Consider the following 23,681-nt stretch of genomic DNA (forward strand, 5'->3'; position numbering starts at 1 on the left):
AAGCAGTGGATGGATATAATCTTGATTCTACTATTGAACACGAAGTAAAGCAAAAAAAAAAAAAATTACACGCCTGCTGCTGAACTTAGTTACAAAAGCAACCACATAAAAAGTTAACCATTTGGTTTGTAAATGTTAGGCTGCAGGTATTAAAAGATGGCCAGCAGCTCCTACTAACTTTCATGTTCAGAAAAATCAGTCTCTGAGTGATCTTATATTATGTTAAGGTTCATTACATACAAAAACCCCTTGTGGTAACATTAGGTCAAGTGACTTAGCATAAATTTTTGAATTGGGAAAGGTAAGCCTGAAGAAAAAGGAAAATGCAAATAGGACAGACTGATTCCCCCCCCCCCCTTCATTATAATATATTGTACTTGGCATGTTATTCAGAGCATCTGACAAACTATAACTTCTACATGAAAAAAATACTGCAAAATCTAGGCACGCAAGGCAAATCAAGTATGAACTGTCACTTCTAGCCTGAGTTCAGGATATTTATCCACTTTAAAAGAAATTAAAAATCACATCTTTTAATTTTATGATAGTCATGTTTGAAAAGCTACGTTACGGTAACACACCACAAAAATCACAGTCAGAATGTTTTAATAATTGAGATATGAAAGGACAGCCACCTAATGAACTCCTCCTCCTCTTACCATGTCATAGTGGTCGTGGTACAAGATGGATTAAGATCAGGTCTGCAGTCTTTTCCAGCCAAAGTTCATCAAGGAAAGGAAGCCTCTGCATGCTGCTTATTCTGACATTTACCTTTTCATCCCTCATGATACAGCTTAAAACTATCCTAAGGGGAATAAAGGCAAACAGTGCCCAGAGCTTCATACAAGGGCTGTTTGTTCCGTTTCCAAAAAGTCTCAAAAAGTATGGCTGAAAACAAATTATGTGATCTTTGCAAACTGGTGAAATATAAAAAATACTATCAACTACTGAAACATTAAACCAGCTCGGTCTGTATTTCCATTTGCAATCACTGTGAAGAGCTGGGATTTTTTTTTTTAATTTTTTCTTCCTAGCCGAGCCTATCCAAAACCCAGCTTGACCCAAAGCATTCAATCTTTGCTTAGATCACTAAGAAGATTAGAGACTGTTTCCATCCACATTCAGAGTTCACAGAAAAAAAAGGCATTATGTAAATACCATAGCCTTGCCAGCTCCTCTATCCAAATTCACCCTCAATTGACTAGGAAACAGAGTGCACCAAGCCAAAGCAGTGTTAACAGAAATCACAATTTAACCATCCGAAGAGATCAAACAGCTTTTCTTGCATCTGTTTGAATATATTCCATCAAGGGCTCCATAAAATTACAAAAAATACAACTGACTCACCCACTAAAATTCAGGTAGGTTTTGCAAAACCTTTTTGGCTAGATATATACTGGAAGCTTCATCAAAACACCTGGCCTGCTGGAATTAAGATTTCAAAAGACAAAAAGTGTTTCCACTTGCAGCCGTCTTGGGCAGAGGGCCTGTATGAATGCACCACAAAGAAGAAAAGGATTTCTTTTTCCCATGGGCCACAAAGAGAAGCTATTGATATTATGCAAAACATACTACCAGCCTGCAAATGCCAGGCTTGTTAAATGTTTTGAAAGCCTTGGAGTATTAACATAGACTTAAAAGATGTACTTTTTCTTAAGCAACAAGAAGAAATTACTTGAACCAACAGATCAATGAACATGCAACTGTAGTAGATATCTGCCTCATCCTTTGCAGCATGGTACTGCAACAGGTTAAAAAAAAAAAAATTCAGCTTGAGATGCCTTCCTAAGTCAAGGTTATTTTCTGAAAGATTTTATCTCCCTGGAGATAAACTAGACCTTGTGATCAGGCTTAATTTTTTTTAAAATAATATCCTTTTATTCCTATGAATATGAACTTCAAGGAGCCATCTGCCTCACTGAAAAAATCTTACCAAGACAACACCTATGTATTTGTAAAACTCAACTGAGCATTTTGCTTCGCTTTATTTTCCAGAATAACAGTAAGGATGGACCACTCAGAGGAATAAGAAGCATTTGACATGAGTTTGTAAGATATTCCTGCCTGCTAGGACCACCCCTGTGGATAGCACATGGGACTTCGGCACAGTGCAAGTTTTGAAGCAGCTTTTATGACACCTGGAGCCCGCTCACCTGCTCCCTACCAGCTCACAGCTGCTCTCTCAAATTTTCCAGGCAGAGATTTGCCCCTGGCTCCGCCACTTGTAACTGCAGTGGGCCAAGGACTAGCTGATCCCTCTGACAAAGGACTTGAGGGGAATACTAGCCAGGCAAGTCTGCAATAAGACAGAAGGGATTGGAGCAGAGTTAGCTATTAATCCACAAGATAAATTCACAGAAAGTGCAGAAAGTATTCACGCTAAGTTGCTCTTCCCAGACAGCTACCTGCAGAAGCTTTGTAACTTCTGAAATCGATATTTTAAATGATCATTTGGAAGTGCTGTGGAATGTCCAATTGCGTGATGTGTGAGTTCCTAATTAATTTTACACACCTCAAGGAAAAGGTAGGTTTTGTGAAAACTGAGGCAAACTGCTAGCACATCTACCTCATTATTTAAGTGTTCTCCAGCAATCTGGTAAGGCTTTCCCCACACTCTGGTATTTGTTGTTTTGATCATGTTTTTCATTGCTTTGAGGTGGACAGGAGAACAACTATGTAGTTCTCTACGTACACAAGTTCAGAATTTAATGGTTTAAGTGTTCCTCCCCATAAAATGGCTTAACAAATACATTCATTTCTTACTGATTTTCCTTTCTAATATGAAAACCCAAATGCAGCAGCAAAGCTATTGCATTTAGCAATAACAAATACAATTTGATGAAATAGTGGCCTTGATGGGTTCCCTCTTTCAGGATTGTAAAAAGAAAAAAATGTAGCTGATGAAATTAAAGCCAAAACTGCAAATGGGAATTAGATGATGCAAGGATTGAAAACAGCGCTTTGCATAAGATCTTGATCCTTAAAGAAGTGTCCAGTTGGCTGTATCACACAATCTTCAGCATCATTAACTACCCTCTGCTTTGCAAACTCTGAGGATTAATGGCCTTGAGGCAAATTATTTATATATATGCTTAAATGTCCAACAAGAATGGACTAACAAATGTTTGCAAATGCTCTCCTGAGTGAAAACTTAGGTCAGTGTGGAAGTAAAGTTGAAAGACTCATGTGGGTAGACTCTGGGAAATGCTGCAGTGCCATTTCATATGCTGTAGTTGCTTTTAGAAATACAAAGCAAAACTTGAGCAATTCAGCAATGCTCAGGATGAGACTGGTGCACAATATCTTCTTCTAAGCAGAGTATCTGTCCTGACACTGTTTCCTCCAGGTACTTATTGCATGGAGGTGCTGAGCACTGTGATTCATTTTCTTTCTTAAAATCTTATATTTCACAGCTATTTGAAGAGTCTTAACTACTTTTCTATGCTATTAGAGTGAATTTAAGCAGTGATAAGAATCTTGATAAAATTTCAACAGACAGCAACTGAAAGACTAACACCTCACTGAACTGTCTCACTTAGAAACTTGAACCTTTTCCAACAACAGAAACAACTAAAGGTGAAGACAATTTGTGTTCTGTTATATTTATATGAGACTATCTTTAGGGAAACAAGTCTTACAAATATTTAATACAATTACGAACACTTTTGAAAGCATTTAAAACTCACACAGGTATTAAGAAATGGAAAGCAAACTACAGTATAGGTTACTGATTACATTTCAATTTTTAAGCCCAATGTTGTATCTTGCATGCTCAGTGAACCCTATTCTTATTCTTTATTAGCTTTTTAAGTGCAGAATGAGGACCTTGACTATCGAAATAGACTACAAATGAAGGTCAACCTATGTTTTTGTGAGACGATGGTATTTCCACTGGATATTTTGACTTACATTTTTCAATGACTGACTAATTTTATGTGCTAGTGTAGATTTCTTGACAGAGCTGCATACACGTAAATTCTAATTTCTTCTTGAAAGCTATTAAGCTATTTTTATCACTCAAACACACCCTCCTGCATACAGCTGTTTCTGGAATATGTGTTAGGTGTATTGTTACACTGTCTTTACACAATGGACTAACAACATCCTGCTTCTCAAAGAGGCTTGTTTCAAAAGAGCCAATTAAGTGAAAACCAATTCTGCATTCTCTCTTAGTTTCAGAGAAACTGTGCTCTGTTGTTTCTTAGCAGAATGATGGAGGAATTAATAATATAAACATGCAGAAATCTGAATTTGCTAGCTCTCGTTCTTTGACTATTCAGTGGAACATCAGTGGGATTATTCATGAACAAGGGCGAAATCCTACAATTTATATTTTTCCTATTCTTTTACATGAAATGTCAACCCCTGCAACATTTAGCAAAACCACTAGTTAGCCAGCAGCAACCATTTTCTAAAGCTCTCTGCTTCCCAACAAGGCAAGAGCTCTGTGTACATCCAGGAGGTCTCAGCTGTGCTGCTCACACATCTGCATTTCGTACCAGAGCAGCAGGGTGAAGGACAGGATGGAGGCACCTGGGTAAGAAAACTGGCTTCAGAAGTGGAGTAGAGGCATAGATAGGGTAATGTGATAAAACTGGATAATTAAAGAAAAAGGGGAGTGGCTGTACATATTCACAGGGCTACCTGTAGTTGTTTAGCTAACAGCCCATTAAACTGTGGAACCACCCTTCACATTATTAAATAACTTAGACCTGAACAACTGATAGCAAAGAGTTGCACCCCTGTAATGTCATTTTGTATCTGCTATGCTTCTCAGGCTCTCCTTAGGGCTGGAGGGTGCCTTCTTATTGGAACTACTACTTCTGTTCAGCAGAAAAGAGAGGAGAGCTGGTTTTGTACCAGGATGATTGGCATACGCAGCAGAGAATGAGAGAAGGATAGATGCTCTTCTTTCTTACCCTCTCCCCAAGCCTCCACACAAGCATATAAAGCAGCTGTTACACTCAGGGTACTGCTTGAAAAGAAACAAAGCATCTCTGGCAAAACAGTAGAAAATAGTGAAATTTTCAAACAGAATAAAGAAAAAAACATTTTTAATCAAAAGGCAACAGAAAATGGTGGGGAACAGCTCTCAAATCAGAAACCAAATCTCACTGACACACATAGAAAAGGAACAGGAGAATAATGCAGAAGAGAGGTTGTTTCTCTATTGATTTTTCAATAATGCCCATCAATCTCATTACTAAACAGTTCAGATGTTTGCACACTTAATAAATGAGAGACGGTATATTAATGTAAGGCAGTTTTATTCATGAGCCACTTAAAATCCAATTAAAATGTATCAACTAAAATGAAAACATGCACTTTCCTTGGCAGCAATTTACAGTTCATGAGTAAATATAGAGCTTTAAAATGTATATGTGTGGGAAGCTTGTTTGTTTTTATGTAAAGCACTGAAACTTCTCTCAGTAGGCATAATAATAATTTGCTTTCATGTTTTGTCCTGAAGCGTGACTTTTTATTCCTATCCAAAAAAACAGATTTCCAGCTGCATAACCAAACAAACTGCATTACTAAACGTAACAAGCTTTTAAACTTCACTCCCAATGAATAAATCCAGCAACTTCTAACCTGTCTCATTTTGCTTTCATTAGATCTCAGTGTATGGAAACCTATTCTATTCCTTCATGTATGCCGTACTCCTTATTTGTAGTACCTTTGTCAGGGAAATCAGGTCTTGAAACTCTGATTGCATGAAAAAGGCCTACAGAAAAATTCTTCCTCTTCTTCTTCTATGCAAGTGTGCTTAACACTTTTTTCTAAAAATTTAAAGCCATTGAATCTACATTGCAATTATCTTATTACGGATATCGGTTACATAAATGTTCATACTTAAAATATATACCACTCTGATAGGTATGAACTATTATTGAATGAAAACTATTTAACCCACAATTTATTGATTAAATTAATTGATTAAAAATACTGTAATTTTGATTCAAACATATATCCTTGCTTGTTCAAGCAGAACAGATAGCAAATAAAATCAGAACTAAAAAGGTGTTATTTTCTCCTCAATTCCCTCTGTTTCTGGTGGTGGTGCCCTTTTTTGTCCTCTTCCTCTATGCACACTCCATTCCTGGAAATTGTCTCCAGTATGGAAATCACTAGAAATTGAATTATCTAGAGTCAATGGCTTTGACATACGCCCTGTATATAGGTGGGATTAACCACCTGTAGGGACTGCAGATGGTGTTTATACTGCCCTGACTGCTCAGAGACTTGAGGGAAAGACAGCTTTACTGCTTTGCTTTGGCTCCACACATTTCTTGCCAACGGCAGCAACAGGAGCAAAACCAGCACTCTGTCAAGCATTCAAGGCCACTTCATATACACCAAACTGCACTGAGTCTACAGTGCGAGGACCGTAGTCCTGTGATAGGGCTCCATCACAGTAGCTGCCTCGCAGTCCATGCTGCACCTATTCTCTCACTCTTGTGACGCCAGGAATTACCAATCTTATTTTGCTGATGGAGATCTGAGACCGATGCAAAGCGCACTGAGCTGGTTGGGAATCTTTTCTGATAAAGAAAATTTAAAAATTCTGGATCAAAGCTGACCAAATCATAAATGATGCTACAGCATGTTTTTCCATCATGTCCCTGCTTTGTTGGTCCATTTTCACTCCTATCTACTAAAAAGGTTTCAGTCTCCATATAAGAATTTAGAACGGACAACTGTAGTGAATTATTATGCATCTTGTAGTAATTGGTGATTTTCCTGAAATCTTAGGTCCTGAACTCATAGGAATACATATGAAATGTAATCTTCATTATTCCTAATTAAAGATTGTGAAGATTCTAGTACAATTTAAAGGCTGACCTCTTGCTCCAATCTTAAAATATATTAGTTTTATTTTAACATCATGACTCCTTGGAGGGCATAGGAATGAGTCCTGGCTTCTAAAAAGGATGAACACCACAGACCTCAACACAAGATGAGAACCTAAAGATACAGAGCAAGAGAGATCCTCTCTTGCTAATAAACTAAATTCAGAAACATTTCTTCCTCTTCCCTAGGGTTTGGCTGTTCTTTCTAACAGTTAGCTTGCTTATTTTAAAATATACCACTTGTAGAAGGAGGCAAAGCCATGCACCTTGGCCAATCTCTGATTGCAAAAACAAGCAAAGTTTGTTATATTTTCAAAAAGTGCTACCTGCACTTTCAAATGCTGAGCATTCTTTTTGAAATTAATTTCTTTGCACACTCAAAAAAATGCATTGGAAAAGAAACATATGGTTTAAAGTATCTGAAGAGTCTTCCCAAGTCTTATTACCTTGCTTTTAATTAACATAAAATAATTTTGCACTTTAAGTTATTTCAACACATCAGATAAGTCTTACCATTCTTATCTAAGAAGGAGCCTTGTAGAAACAAGCATGTTCTGCAGTAAAAGGGATGTGTCCTTGACAGAGCACAGTTAAGAGAAAAAAAAAAACAAACAACAAAAAACCAATTAAAAAACCCACACACCACAACCCAACTACCAGCCACCTCTTCATCAAAATCTTATTCTCTGAAGGGAAAAAGAGAAAATGGAAGGAGGCAAATCACTTTCCTAGTTCTTCAGTCAACTGCTGCAAAAGTGCTTTGTTTTCAAACACAGCTCTTGAAATAATTAAACTATTTTGTGCCAAGTATTCTAAGGACCTGCACCATAGATAATTATTTACCTGTTCTCAGTTACATATCATGAAAGATATATCTCTGCAAGTCAGGCAGGAACTCCCAGCTCAGTTCTTCAACTTCAAAGCTACCTTTAAAACCCCTGGCACTTGCAGAGGCATCTACTACATGTCCATTGAAATAGATGCTTTTTCATGATACGTTTACCAATGCCTTCCAAAGCAGAAATATAAAAGGAATTAAATCTCTGGAAGGTAATTAATACTGTAGTGACCTCAGTCTATGGAGAGTAAGGTTATCAAAGGGGCGATTGTGGTAGGGCACTCTCCTGCATGTAGTCAAAGACCAATTGTTACTCTTGGGTTACTCTTTTCTGTACTGACATTTTTCATGATAAAGCCACTTTTGAGGGCCAAAACTCAGGGTGGTTATTTTTAAAATAAACAAGACTCAAGAACAAAGTATAGGTAACTAGAAATGCAAATGTATAAACCTATTTCAAACATTGCTACCTTAAGCAAAAGATGAAAGCTAGTTTAACATCAACTTCATCTAGAAGAACTTGATAGCGATGGATAAAAGGACAAATCTAAGACACTGGCAAAGTGCCTCAACTGGAGTTTGTTGACAGCTCTGACCTGCATTTAGGATGTACCGTCACATCTACAAAGAGTCTGGTGTAAAACCGACGAGTGTTAAAGCTTGCAGTTTGTTCTGCCAGCAAAGATAGCTGAAAACATCACCCTCTTGTCAAAAAGCCCCAAACTAAGTGTTTCTAAAGGACTTCTTCCTGTGTCCTTAAGTACACATCAGGGTCCCACAAGAAAGAGGACTTCAAGTGGAAGCTGGGGGAGGCAGGGAAGGCGAGGGGGGCTCAGTTCACTCAAACTCTGTGTGACACCAGCAAGGAGCTCCCAAGAAACCACTCTGCTTGCAGCACCTTCATTAAAAGGCCTAGATAGTTGCCAAATTAACCTCAAAGAGAGGTTATCTTTATCTGTCACAGTGGTAAAGAGAATTATTAATCATTTTATTGTGGTAGGCATGTAAGACAATAGAGGTTGGGGGGGGGGGTGGCCTAGTTATCTCCCCAGTTATCTCACCGCAGCAGATCGCTGCTGTGCACCCAGGCAGAAGGAATACCCAGTGGGAGATTACAAACTTCTTGAGTTTCACCTTTATAGCAGAAAGTGTCCTGGACAGGACAGAGAAACCCATCCTGGTTTACCTGCTCACTTGACCCTAGAGCCAGGCGGATGGGTGCCATGCATCCCCTGCCCACTGGGAGAGCAGCTGGAAGGAGCAGGCACATCCCATCTCCTCCTCTCCTTCTTCAGCCACTTGTGACAAAAAGTGGGCCCAGGCAGGAAAGAAAAATCAACCCGTAGTGTTCAGAGGCACTCTTTTTAAGACTATTTTTCAGTTTGTTTTTTTTTTAAAGTTTCCCGTAAGGACCGATTTGCTGAAGGTGACAACACAAGGCCGAGTGCGTCTGGCAGCCAGACTCTTCACTGGAAAGCCCCCAGCAAAGCGCGTTGGCTCCGAATGCAGTAAGCACCGTTTCCAGAACAAGAAATTGCAATGAATGCCCCTCCTTTGCTCACTAACACATTCAAATGCGAAAAGGACTGACATCACCCTTTTAAAAGGAGCACAGTGGTTACTTTCAAAGTAAAGGAGACCATGTGTTGACCTCCAGTTACACTGCCCAGAACGAAAAATCAGGACAACTGTTTAAGACACCAAATGACATCACTTTAATTAATGAAACCTGTCTATCAAAATAATTCACTTAAACACTTGTCACGTTCAAAGCTGCTTTAAAATTACATTAAAGGGATTTACACAAGCTGTCCCCAGCTTTCTTGATCAAGCTAAGGTACAGGAATCCCTTCACTTTCTGTATAGGTTTATAAGAAATTAAACACAAACATAAGGGCAAAATTAACTTACTAAATATTTTTATTTCCAAATGTGTGTGTTGCCTGGAAAACATATTTTTCTGGGTTTTTTTTACCTCTGAACATTAAAAATATTTCTACTGTGACATGATTCTTCTGCCAAGACATGAAAAGACTTAATAAATCATGCTGACTAATACTCTCCTGAACTTCAGTTTTTTTCATTTGTTTGTTAATATTACATGCTACCACAGAAGTAAATTTTTTTTTTTAAAAAAACCCCACCCTATAGCTCATTTTCTTCCCCCAATGTCATCATGTTTTCAAACATCACCTTATAAACGTTCCATTTTAGAAAGTGGATTGAGGGCAGTGATATTTTACATCTACCTGTGCAAGAGTGTGTGACTGTATAAAATACATATATGGGGGCTTGTTACACACAGCATGATATAATGGACTGATCAACATGGATTGATTAGAAGAGACCAGTTCATAATGAGATTTGGTTTCATACGAATTTGCTCATCTAAAGCAAGTGTTGGTCTCAGTGCTCACATAAAGAAGCCGTGGCATGACGAAGAGGAAAAACAAATACAATTGCTCAGTAGGACCCTCTTGTCCCAACTTCAAGCTTGCTTTGTCCTAAGATAAAGCCAGGCAAAAAACCCCATAGAACCCTCTTTTGTATTAAACCATCCAAAGTATCTTGTTCTTCCTTGCCATCATGAACTTGGTAACAATACAACAAATGCCTGATTTTTCTAATGTTTAAAATCAAGTTTCTAGCCTCCTTCTCAGAGATGCAAATACAGAAATAACAATAAAACAAAGGGGTTTGTTCTCTCCTCAGGGCAAAGGCAAAAAACCTCCTCTATTTTCCATCCAACCATGCTTCCAAAAGAAGTCTTCCTCGTGCCTTCTTTACAGGCTTTACACAAAACAATCTCAGAGCAGCGCATGAAGCATTGTGCCCGTGTGCAGCTTTAGAGGCTTTAAAGGGATCCTTTAGCATGATCCTTTAGCTCCCTGTCCTTGCCAATCCCTCACCTAAATCATCTTCTTTATATGGTTTAGTTTGGGTCTCCAAACAATGAGTAGCCATGGTTGCTGCTCAGGTCTGCCAGTTCACTTCACCTCCCCACACAAAATCCCTGAATTCCCATGCCTGCTGTCTTCCTGTAGCATCCAGGCTAGTCTACACCTCCTCTTCAACAAATGCTCTGCCAAATCTAGGAGATTCAAGGAGTTTATCTCTTGGGACCATTTTGTTCATCTGCACAAGTTAGTGCAAGCATCTGGAAGGCTGCTAGATTAAAATATTCAAATATTTCTCCACAACTATGTGTACAAGACCCACCTGCACAGATGCACAAGCTTTGTGACAGTATGGCCTTAAGCGATGCAGTAAGGCAGAGCTAAAACTACCTGAGAAATGCACTGAAGCCAACACCCAGAAGAATACTGCTTTTCCCATTGTGTTATTTCATTGAAAATATCAACAAATCAATAATTTAAAATGCACTCACGGCCATGCATCCTGTGGACAATAGGCTTTTGAAACCCACCCCTTAAGCTTCAGTTACAATACTATTTAAGGATGTTGCAACTACATGTTTTAAACAAAAACCTACTGTAAACACCTTTTTACTAAGAAATGCAAAACATTCCCTGTCTTCAGACCAACCTTTGGGATAAATACGATATTCTGACTTTCAGATTCAGATCTTCAGGGGACAGTGCAATCTAATATACACTGTTCATTTCTTTTTATCTAAGGGCCTTACCTCACTTAAATATTTTTCTAAAATACAGCATCCAACAGTACACTAAGCAAAAGGGAGCAGAAAATAGCATCATGGGAACACAGTAATCAAGAGCATATTAAAAAAATCACATAGCTAAAATAAAGAGATTATTATTTTGGAAAATTAGCAGTACTTTTAAGTCAATTCAAACAACTTTCCTCCAAATGTTTCATTTCTTTTAATACTGTTACCAGCACTGAAATAAATGCACCAAAAGAAACTCTGCCTCAAGCCCAAATCTCCCTCTTGAATAATTCAATAGCAAGAAGACCACAGTGGCTTAATTAAAGGGCCCTTACTCTGCTTCTTTACTTTTCCCATGTTGCTGTTAAAGTACAATATGCCTCTATAAAGAACTAAGTAATTTTGTAGCATGTGTCCTGCTTCCATTTCCTTTGGCAATGCAATTATATCACCCTTAAAGGGACTCTGAACTAGTAATATTGCCAACTAAAACACCCATAGTTTTTTACAGAACTGCTATCAGCAAGAAAAACTTCTGCGCATCCTCAAATCTATTCGTGTCCTGGCAAGAACTAAAAAGACACAGCTTCCACAGCCACTTTTCCTCCTGACTCCTCTCCTGAATGGAGTGGTGGATCATGAGGCTCTAACACCTCAGAGAAGTTAAAGACTCCAAAATTTATAGCAGACAAGCACTTGGACACTCTGCTGTTGAACCTTTCGTTTCAGCCTGGAAGGGCTAACATATTTTCCCCCAGCTAAATCAGTTGGCCTAATTAAGAAGTTTTCCCCCACTCCATAAATCCTCCTTCTCTCATGCCTGTAGAGCATTACAACTACAAGAACATCTATACTGTCCATTTCAAACAAGAGCTATATATGCACAACTTAAAAAACTGCAGAAACAAGTTCATCGACTGGTTTGAATATGGTCTGTGAGAGCAGCTACTGGGAACCTTCAACACATACCGCTATAAGAGAGAGAAAATTGTACAGAAATTTTGCATTTCACCGTTAATCTACTTGTCTACTAAAACATATATCACACACATCATGTAAATAATACAGGCAGTAGTGATAAGGTGCATGGGATATTCCCTATGGGAGGTTGGCATTACATGGAAATCAAAGAACACTTGTGCCTTACAGATATGTTACAAGATGTTATGTGAATCTGTACAAAAATGGCCTGCATTTTTAAAGTAGCGAAAGGACCCAGTAGAGCTTAGCTGCAACACCATGAACATCCAAGACTACAAAGTCTACAGGGGTGGAAACTAGATTCTGACAAGATGAACCTTTGCCAAACCCTAACGTAAGACAAGCTGCTGTCCTGGCTAATTTCTCTGAGCAGATCTACTGCATTCACTGACAGTGAATCTGAAAAATCCGTCACAGCCTCCTGTGCACTTACCAGTTTTAACACCTGGAGAGGGGAAGCGGTTGTGAGTTGAAGAGAGAGACTCTCAGGGGGATCCCTTCAGCTTTGGACAAGTCAGTCTGCATTGCCCAGCTAAGTGCTGGAGTTAATCCGCAGGGCAGAGAAGATACGGGTCACTTTTGTAACTGCAGTTCTGCTCTTCTTTTACTTTGTTACGGGTCACTACAGCATTACTGTGTTAATTGACCATTACCCTGATTTCCAGTCATTAGTTAGAATTCCAAATTAATCTGATCAAACAAAACATACTTGTGAAAGTAAACACTCATTGATCTACGTTTGTCTCCAGGGTCTATTTCAGGCAGCACAGGTTCTTTGATACTTCAGATTAAACCTGATATTCAGATGTTTTATTTCTAACAGATTGCTTTGCATGTTTTAGACATGTATATTTTTAAAGGGAAAACTGGAGCTCTGTCATGACACATTCTGCATTCTATGCACTGCAGGACACCATTACCACCAAAGAATCCTTCCACCTCCACTAAAAACTGGAACTTAATTTTTACCCAAGTATAAATTATTTATAATAATTGCAGCTTAAAACAGATGGGAAAAAAGTCCATGTCCTACTCTGCTCCTTTTAGATGCATACAGGCTACACACAAATTTCAGGTGTATTCTGACCTCCCCATACATAAAAATAATCTGAACACTCAATCTGTGTTTCCTGTTTTTGTTGGACAACTCCTTGGATTCCTCAGACTATTTTAGACCCTAGACAGGTTATACCACTATAATTATGTGAATGATGGGTACAAGGGTTTTTAACCAGCGTACATACATTACTGCGAGCCATAATGGGAAGGTAAAAATCACCACAGAAAAGGTGATTTGGTTTTGTCTCCCAGCCTGGAATAAGACACTCCAATCCATCTAAGCCCACACCAATGGAAGGCATGTTTCCACTGTTCTATATAAGAATAATTAAAGCAACCAAAAAAAAAGTCCATTTTTTTTTTAATGGGAAGACCAAAATGAAGAACAACTTCCTTGCAACAAGGAAGAACAACCTCCATTTGCTATAATGCAGTTCTAAACAAAAGCTCTCAAAATAAACATTGTGAACAGTACAACTTCCACTTCTACTTACCTTTCACTTGCAGAGTTCTCAGTTGTCATAAATCCACTTGCTCCACAGCTGTTTGTAAAGCCCTTCATAGCAAACCCCTTTATTGTTGTTAAATAATTTTATTTTAAATGAAGCAACATGGAGATAATTGCTCATATATTATGAAGACTCAAACATGCAGAGGGACACTTCTGCTTTATTTTGCACAGTCTGTCCTCAGCTCAGCTCCCTGGGCCTGCACAGTACTGGAGTTTCAAACACACTGACTTTTTCATGATTTAGCCAGCAGTACAGTTTACTCCGCCAATTGTTCTGCCTGTGCAAACGTTTGCAGGGTCTTGTGGCAAAACAGATGAAGGAACTGATGGAGTTAAAAAACCCCAACCAAACAAACCTTTCAGGATGCTTTGACTAAATAATAGGTGACATGGATCCCAGCCACGGTGACAGCACAGACAGAAGAAACACATCATGGTTTGAATGAATAAGGATGATGTACGAGCCTTGCTTGGACAAAAGAAAAATTGCAGTTTTACTGCATTTCTGAATCAACTCCAAGTTAGCTCAAAGAACGGTGAAGGAACAAGAAAATGTCTGTGGATGGGTCCTATTCAGTCAAGATCTATATACTCCTTTGTTATCCCAATCTCAGCAATTGTTTTTTCTGGGACTTCACAATGTCTGTCTGTCTGAAGACACTGGGTAGTTGATACAAAAAGGTGTACTCTCAGTCAGCATGCTTTGGGAGGGTAAGAGCCCAAAAGGGAATGTTTTCAAGCCCCTGAGCACAGGAGACGAGCACTGGTCCTTGGGACTTCGCTGCTGAACTCAGAATTCCTGCTTCTGTCAATGCATCACAGAGAAAAAGGGTGGCCAGGGAGTGTGCCAACACAAGTCACCTACTTGCTCAGACCAGCACCATGAAGGTCCCCCTTCGGAGGCCCAAAATCACCAGGGGCATCCACCTGGGGGTGCCCTGTTGTAGCAGTATGATTTGAGGGATGTGTTCACAAAATCATTTTGGGAGATCTTCGGGTTTCTTTCTAGCTTACAGTTCCCAAAGAGTTAAACTGCAAAAAGGAATAGCCAAAGTAGAATCTGCCCGCCTCAGAGCTAAGTACAAAAATTAGATGGTTGTACTTTCAGGGACCAAACAGTTGGGACAGGAGCTTCCCCAACATTACAAAAGGTGTCTGAGACACCAGGTCTGTGTGGACAACTGAATATCCACAGTTAGAAGATGATTAACTTTTGGTCAAGCCAGCAAATCAAGCCCAAGTACTGTGACAACCAAAGAGAAGGGAGGACTTCCAATGCACTGTAATTTCAATTTTTTTCTCCCATTGACATGTGGAGACATGGATCACCCTTTTCTAAAAGAAGATCCACCAAGATAAAGACTAGCATGTGACATTTGAGGACACTACGAACAGAACTCAAGAGAAGAGCACTGATGAATTGTTGTCTTTTTTGATTGTGATGATTTTCACAAATGGCCAATGTTGTTGCATTCCTTTTCAATATAAAATGAACTGACAACATCTGGGACATTGGTTACCCTCTCAGTAAGGTTCCAAAATCTTCACCAGCTTCAGATAGAGTTATGGAGTACACTGCAAGTTGCTTGTTTTGAAATGAAGCATAAATATTTTTCTACAGGCTCATATAAAAATGCTAAAGCCAACTCAGCCTTAAACAGAATTACACTCAAAGAAAACTGCATCTTACTAATTTTAACCTCATGGACTAGGCAAAATTCTGGGCCTTTGAATTCCAGTAACATGAACGCTTTAACTGTCTATCATAAACAAATACCCAGACTTGTTTTTAACTGCATTTTCTGGTTCCTCTCTGACAGGTTCCCATATTATACTTAACATGGGGTCATACCACCTATATGATAATAATGTATGTCCTCAAACTCAGAAGGGAGCCTCCAAAATACTTAGATCTAAATGTAGATCTTCTCATCCCATCTGTAATTGCATGGAGACAGCACATAGTCTTCTTTTCCTCTATAACCCTATACATGCCATAGATAGTTGATCTGTACTACCATCAGAGCACTCAAAGGAAAACACAAGCAGATCAGTATCACCACTGTAAATTTCAGTCCCTTCCAGCTGAAAGTCAGTCATACACTTGAACTACCAAAACATATGAGTCACCTAGACTTAAAAGTTTGTTGTTTTAGAGACCATGACAATGATTAAAGGACAATTAAAATAGCTGGAAGGGGCGGGGGGGCGGAGTTGACAGAAACAATTTATTTCTCCTCTTTGCTTGCAAGCAAGCAAAAAATCATAAACATTAATTTCTACCAATAAAAATATTGCAAACTATAATCTTGTTTACATTTGTTATAGCGAGATAACACAATACTGCACATGCTGCTCTGAAAATAATTTTCATACAAATTAAAAGGTCAGCCTAAGTATGAGTTTTGTTTACTATGGGACCTGGGTCACTAATTCATCTTTGTGAAGCAGCAGTTGCACGACAGTTAATTTTTGGTCAGAATTAATGAACATGATTACTGAACTACCTAAACATGATTAGTTAGGTAAGGCCTGGGACCAGAGACCACTGAGAACCGGGGCCATCCACCTATATTTGTCTCTGAGACAAGAAGGTGTGGTTCAGCTACAGATAAGGTTCCTGTTAAAGTTGAGTTAACTTTTGGGACAAAAGGTGAACATAAATAAGAGCAAGATATTGGCTCAGGAAGACCACTGCTCCCTGATGTATCTTCTCTGAGACTTGCAGAAAAAGGTATCGGAGGCAGTGACAAAGGTGAGTGTCATGATTTGCAGATACTACTGACACCTCTGCTCCGAAGAAGAGCTAAGGTAAAGTCAGTAGCCATTTGGCTATGATGATGTTCAAAGCCAGAATAAATGACAGGGCTATGGCAGTTCAGCCCAGCAAATACTAGCACCGAATAAAACCTGCTATCAAAGGGTTATGTGGCTTTATTTACATCTGGAATTAGAAGAGGGTGCTGGCCTACAATAAAGGATAATGCTGGAATTGGATTTAGGGTTGAGGCTTAGGCCAGCAGATATTGATAAACTGCAGCTTAGAAAGCCAGGTTAATAGGAAAAGTGGTGCTAGCTTAAACCATCTGACTGCAGAGATCTGTGGGATAAGGAGTGAGATAGCATTAAGATTAGGAGTGGAATTAGGGTTTGAGCATACTCTGGAAGAGGTTGATAGACTGCATCATCTCATTTCAGTATCAGGGAGGGCCACACACCATGATAAAGGCACCACATGACAGGACTTCACACACCCTTAGCAAGCCCAACACCACCCAGCACACCATGCCCACCCTGTCTATATCCTCTGTTGACCCAAGGCTCCCCAAGCCATACATGTGATGTCAACCTGATGCGTCCCCGACCCCTCAGGATTACTGTATATGTACACTTCCGTCCTTGTGTATGGGCACAGCAAACCTGGCACTCCCGAGATGTACAGATTTCCTGTACTGTATGTGCACAGTGTGTATGTACTGCGGATGGGGGCAGGGAAGAGGGCCTCAAACAAGGAAAGCATCTGTATGAAAACATCCAGTCCTTACTGTCTCCATTTCTCCCTTTTGTGCTAGGGATGCCATATCCGAAACACATCAAAGACTAAAAAGTTAAGCGTCTGGCAACCAACGTCTCCTCTCTTCATAGGTACATTTTTAAAAACACTGGATCAAGTCTGTGCAACAGGTTGGTCCTGCCAAAGAAATCAAAAGCAAAATCAACCAAGTATACCAAGAAGCAGGACAAAAGCTTGTCTGTGTCTTCTCCAAACAGGAGCTTTGCCAATGATGATCTTGGCAGTACTATTTAGCACTTACCCTTTTCCCAGTTCTTGGGAACAAGTGTCCACCACATTACTCAGCATTTTCCAGGTTAGGGCAGGGTTCCGGATTGACCGTGCCTACTTCACATTACAGAATAACCTGACACATACCTATCTCTGTGTTTTAATCACAAAATAGGCTCGCCCACGTAAGTGATTAATGGTGAAAAATTCAATCTTAGTGGCAGACAGGCCTTGGACCTGACAATGACACTTTCTGGAGAAGGATGAAACATATAATCACATTTTAGGGACAAAATCATGTCCATACTGGAGACTATATAGTTAAAAACCTTAAAAATCAATGTAAGTAGCACATAGCCCACCTCTGCCATTATCCAAGCTTGCAGTTTAGAGAATGCAGGGTAGGCAAGAACGACAAGTTGCTCAATTCAACAAGCAAACCTGCTTCAGCATTCACTACAAACTGCAGAGGAGAAAGCTTCACAGTGAGTCTTGCCAAGAGGGAATTATAATAATCGAGCCTCATGGTCACAAGGACACACACTAGTGTTGTGAAACAGTCACTGGGTAAATAAGGGTGTAGCCTGCAACATAGTTTACCACTGGTGGGTGGGGGAGAAAAATCCACACACAAAACGTGGTCTTACCCCCGAAAAGGTATGAAGTCAAGAAAAAAGGATCTTACAAATCCGCACTGATGTCAAAAATGTGGCAGAACAATGGTGCCATTCAAGTACTGTCAATGCACTAACAACAAAGAGTAGGGAATAAAGGCAAGTGGCAGAGTTAAGCCTGCAGAAAACAATTTTGGCAAAAGCAACAGTAGCAAGAAAGGGATGGAGGAGTAAAAGTTAGAATGATGTAGAAATGGTAGCTGAACTTCAGTTCACTAAGCTGTCACAAAAGTGGTACATTTCCAGAACGATAAAAAATTAAGAAGCAAAAACGATAAAATTTAAATTTAAGATGCTGATTTTAAAACACATGAATAGGCAGGTACCTCAGACTAGCAAAGATACATATTAACAAAGCAGAACCAGAAAGATGCCGTTCAACAGCCTTAACAGTTGAGACCTGAGCAAATATTTTCTTAGCCTTTTTGTATTTCAGGGATATGTACCAGTGTAACTGAAGGAGGTCAGTGAAGTTTTCCAAACGATCTTTTCTTGTTTGCAGAAATAAAGAACTTGCAAAATAATCACTTCTACAAGCCACTTCCCTCAGCTCTGCAAATACAACCATCTCTTCTGCCTTTGCACTAAGCGAAACTTCCTCTAATGATCCAACTTTGATTGTCCCACCAATTCACAGCATGCTTGCCAAACCGGGGGAAAAGAGGATATATTGCATCTATCTTCTACGTTACACCGTGCTGTTTAGAGCAGCTTTCTTACAGGGGCTTGGCAGGGTGCTGCGGGCCACTTCTAGGGAAGATGACTGGGCAATGCAGAGCAGAAAAGGGAGGAGAAAGCAATGCATCCTGATGTGCTATCTGGGACACTCTTCTAGTCTCAGCTTACACCACTACACTCTGAATTTCAGTCTAAGCTTATGGTCCTTAGATACGACTTGCATTTATGAAGAAGCAATATACAGGGTTTAATCCCCTCATACAAGTCAGCATAAAATGTTACAACCTATATTAAACTCTCAGATTGTTTATGAGGTAAACCAACTATACAATTTTTGTCAAAATCCATGCTTATTAATACCTTCATCTGTACTAAGAGCTCATTGGGGTCTAAAATTTGTATTGAAGGATAGTCTATAGAAAATAAATGGTTAGTCCTTCAAAGTAATTGTTCACGGTAGCCAAGATAACATTAAAGAACCTGTTGCAATTAAAATTCATAAGCTATATTTCCAAATCTCACAACTCAGGTCAAGAACCGCAACCATAATGATTGTCAATGAAATACTGTATCCTGACTCACTCCATACAAATAAGCTACTCTTAGAAAAGCACTCCTCTGCTTCCGTAGAGGAGGGTGGCAAAGGAAGAAACTGATAAGGAATAATTAAACTAATACCGCACTGATGAAAAGGTGAATTAATTGAAACAGGCCATGAAGTATCCAAGTGTACGCAAGTAATTCAAGAGACGTTACACTGGAAGGCTGACTATCCAAGTGCATGGATGAAATCAAAATGGGATATTAATGGCACATCCAATGACAAACTTTATCATGGATTTGCTGTTGCTTACTGTCAAACATGAAATACTACAGCATGTCATTTTTGCAAGCAAACCTTACAGAATGACCAGGGAAATCAGAAAATGATACAGCCAGTATCACACTGGACAGTAACACAGAAAACAGAGTTGATTTTCTCATTGATAAAACCAGTGCAGTATCATATAAACTGCCCATTACTGTACCTTCATGACATCTTTATAGGAATGAATGGCCTCAACTTCCTCTTTGTCATCATCAGTGTCATCCTCCACTCCTTCATCCAGAGCATCATATCCTTCATCCTTACTCCCATCTGTTTCTGTGGTATTAGTCATGTGGTCGATAAGCTGCTCCAGTGGAGGGCTTAATTCCCGTTCTTCATTGTCCTTCAAACCATAGTCCAGAGCTTTATATATAATAATCCCTAGTGATTCAATAACCTATAAAAGTGAAAAAGAAACATTGATTAATGCCATTTATATGAATGAATAGGTCAGTCTAGGAACACCCTTTTCTGGTGTTTGTATAACAAACTTAGCAACTGAGAGGGCAATAAACATAAAAATTAAAGAGAAAAATAGTCCTCTAATACCTACTGTAGTATTTCAGCAAAGCAGCACAGAACATGCAAGAGTAGGTCATACCACATACCTACTGCTTTCTTATTTTAAAGGTCAAAATAAAAAATTATAATTTAAAAACAAAGCAGGACGTGTTTAAGATTATTTTCCCTTTTTCCTTTTAATATGACAAACCTCAAAGTAACATTACTCTAGACTTTTATGACTGTACTACACGCACATGACCTTTTTGAGGGGAGCGGGTGGGAAGAAATTAAAAGAAACTAACATGAGATGCCTACCTCCTCCCACAAATTAACACCACTTTGAAACTGCCCTTCAGTTTCTGCATCTCTTCATCAACCTGAGAGGTGTCTGGACACAGCTGTGGACATCCCAATGTGAACTCACTGAGCACTGGGACATCAGCCCACAAGAATTCCTTTATCTGTTGCACAGCCGGTGGAGGCACACATATGCCACTGAAACTACCAACAACTGGATTTCATAGTAAGGAGGTAGAAACTCGATTTTTCGTTGAACTTGAAGCTTCTTTTTTGTGCTCTGTCAAGAGCAAAGCAAACAGACGACCTCTTACTCAGTGTAAGCTAGCAAACAAATTGTCATGAACATCCCAAAATGCTAAATGCACATTTTCTTTCTTTCTAATTATTTTCCTTATTAGTAATATTGAAGCTTCTAGGATTTTAAATATTTAAAGAGATGTCATTTCAAACTGAGGAGTTTGGAAATAGGTATTAATGGAGAGGGAAGGGAAAATGGACTTGCAAGAGGAAACCACAAGAAGGTAGTGTCGCTGCTGGAAGATTCTTGTCTGACAACGGAAGTAGGACTGGAGTTATTGCATGTAATCTCTGATCTCCCTTGTGTACTGTGATGGCTAGCATGTCACACAAATAGCAGACTCCAGTGTAGGAGTAGTTGGCACTAGAGCAACTTTAATAACAAGAGCATTTCTAAACATACCAAACCTTGTCATCAAATGCCATTTTCCCTCATCTGGCTTTCAGTACTGTCCTGGTCAACACGCTTTTTAATGCAGATTTTTAAAATTCTATTTGGGTAAATAGGACAACACAAATGGTTTCTTAAAACATTAGACTTGACTCCAGCAGCTTACTTATTTCAGCACAGTAAAGTATTTTTGGTCCGAGAGGCTAGAGGTTAGCAAAGACTTAAAATGATATCCTATTAGTTTATCTAGATAGACAATTTAATGAACTAGCTGTAGTCTGACAGCTTTACACTTGCGTACTTCATTCCTCTGTTGAGATTACTTTGCAGTGCAAATTCACTTTGCAAGACAGTGGCTAATAAACAAACAATCAAACATAAAACCCGATACATAAAAGCCACCCTTTTATAACGTATTTCCAATAATTTTGATAACTTGATTCAATATAAATAATTTTCCTCTGCTATTCTCTTGAAATGTGTTTATATATATTTGGAAAATATTCTTAAAATGCAGTTAATTAATTAATGAAGAAAAAATTGTCTTTATTTAGCTCAAAGAACAGGTTCTGACTTGGGAAATGCTATTGAGACAGCAAAGTATACCAGGGAAGCGTCACTCATACCCTTCCCCAGACTTCTGCCATGACCCACTCTGGAGACAGGACACTGCACCATACAGACATTAAAAATAGCAGTAACAGATCAAACTTATGTTTGCAGCATATCTGGCTTGCTTCTTAGAGAAGCTATTTTGTAGTAACTGTCTTGTAAAACTTGTATTGTTAAAATAAATCTGAAAACATGGAAATTTCACAAAATACAATATATTCTACTGGTAGACACGTATGTTTCCTGTAACTCAGGTTCTGAGAACAATCTCAACATATATACCTTCAGCAAATGAAAGGGGACAAAGAATACCAAGTTAATTCCATTTTGAAGTAGACCAAATGAAAGTGAAGTACGATTGAATAATCGCTTTGATATTTTAAACACTTGAGAGTAAACACAATGTGAGTAATTTCTAACTTTAATAAAAACTAAATTTGAAAGAGCTTAGCATACATGAGGAGGATTGAAATGTCCAAATCAGTTGCAGAAAAAATAATGTCTTGTGCTGTGATGGCTGCTGAACACAGCTTCTGGATTTTGCTGCACCAACACTTCAAAAAAATAGAAGGGAGGGACTAAAGAAAGTGTGCTTGCTCTGTCTCCTGTTTCGGAAGAGGATTAAGGCATTCAAAAGCACCATGGCTAAAACTGGATGACTGCTGCTGCTTTCTTTGATGTATCAGCGGTAGGTTTTTTGCAGTTCAATAATATGGTTTGTGCATTTTTACGTACTATGAACAGATTTCGTAATACATGCAAAGCTGACACAACATGAAAGCCTGCAACGGCAGCGATTCAGACCTGTATTTCAGTCTCCCAGCTCCTTATTTAGGAGTCGTGATCAAAACCATATTTATTCAGTGTCTGTCAGTATCACAGATTCTTCCTTCTAAAAGACAAAGCAGCAAACATCTTAGCTGAGAAGCTTTGCTTTGCCTTGCATTAAAACTGAAAACGTTCAGCGCTTTCAGTAATACTGGTTTACCAAGGATCTTGTAAAACCGCACAAGTGCCATACAAATATCAAACCAAAGTCACAGAATCATCACATGGACAAAACTACTAATGCAACTTCACAGAAGTAAAACTTCTGTGTCTATGTAACTAGAAACATAATACACAAGGATAGACAGTCAGCTCATTGCTGCTTAAACGCATGAGTGCTGTCACTTGGCTTGTAATACAAATCAAATACAAACGAAAAAGAAAAAGCATTTCACAGCTGAATGGATGACTTGGTAAAAACGTGGGGTTTTTGAGTTGGATAATCAGGGACTACCACTTTTTTAAAGCATCAATTATTCACAAATAAGTCACTGGTTCTAAACTGCACTGTTTGCTAATTTCACACAAAATATATACTTCTGCCACCTAACAAATGACAAGCCCTGGCATAGTTTTCAATCATATGTGAAAACAGAGGTATAGTAGGAAAAACAAGGGTATGAAGGGACTTAGCAAGGCTCTTTTAAACTACAGAGTTGTACACTGACACACCAAAACAACTGCACAACACTGAAATAAGTACCAGTGCTAATGATAAATGATGCTGCTCAATTCAGGTGAAAAAAAAAAAAAAATCAAGTTCTGCACCTTGAATTTTAGAACTCATTTGTTCCCTATTGATTTAAATTTTGGTGAAGGACCTGATCTTTGCAAAATAATTGGTGGCTAAGTAACTTAAAAAAATAAACAAGGA

At 38.8% G+C, this 23,681-nt stretch overlaps 1 protein-coding gene across 1 annotated transcript in view; it reads right to left on the reverse strand.

The window, feature by feature from the left end:
• SPIRE1 (spire type actin nucleation factor 1) overlaps positions 1-23,681 on the reverse strand; it is a gene marked incomplete at both ends in the record, with an annotated part of 125,301 nt that overhangs the window by 45,440 nt on the left and 56,180 nt on the right. Inside the window, one exon of the mRNA XM_082014809.1 lies at positions 20,036-20,272. Coding sequence (XP_081870935.1) covers positions 20,036-20,272 — 237 coding nt within the window. The remainder of the gene's footprint in view (positions 1-20,035; positions 20,273-23,681) is intronic.

The sequence above is a fragment of the Phaethon aethereus genome (genome assembly GCF_964289735.1).
Source record: "Phaethon aethereus genome assembly, chromosome: 2".
Taxonomy (NCBI): domain Eukaryota; kingdom Metazoa; phylum Chordata; class Aves; order Phaethontiformes; family Phaethontidae; genus Phaethon; species Phaethon aethereus.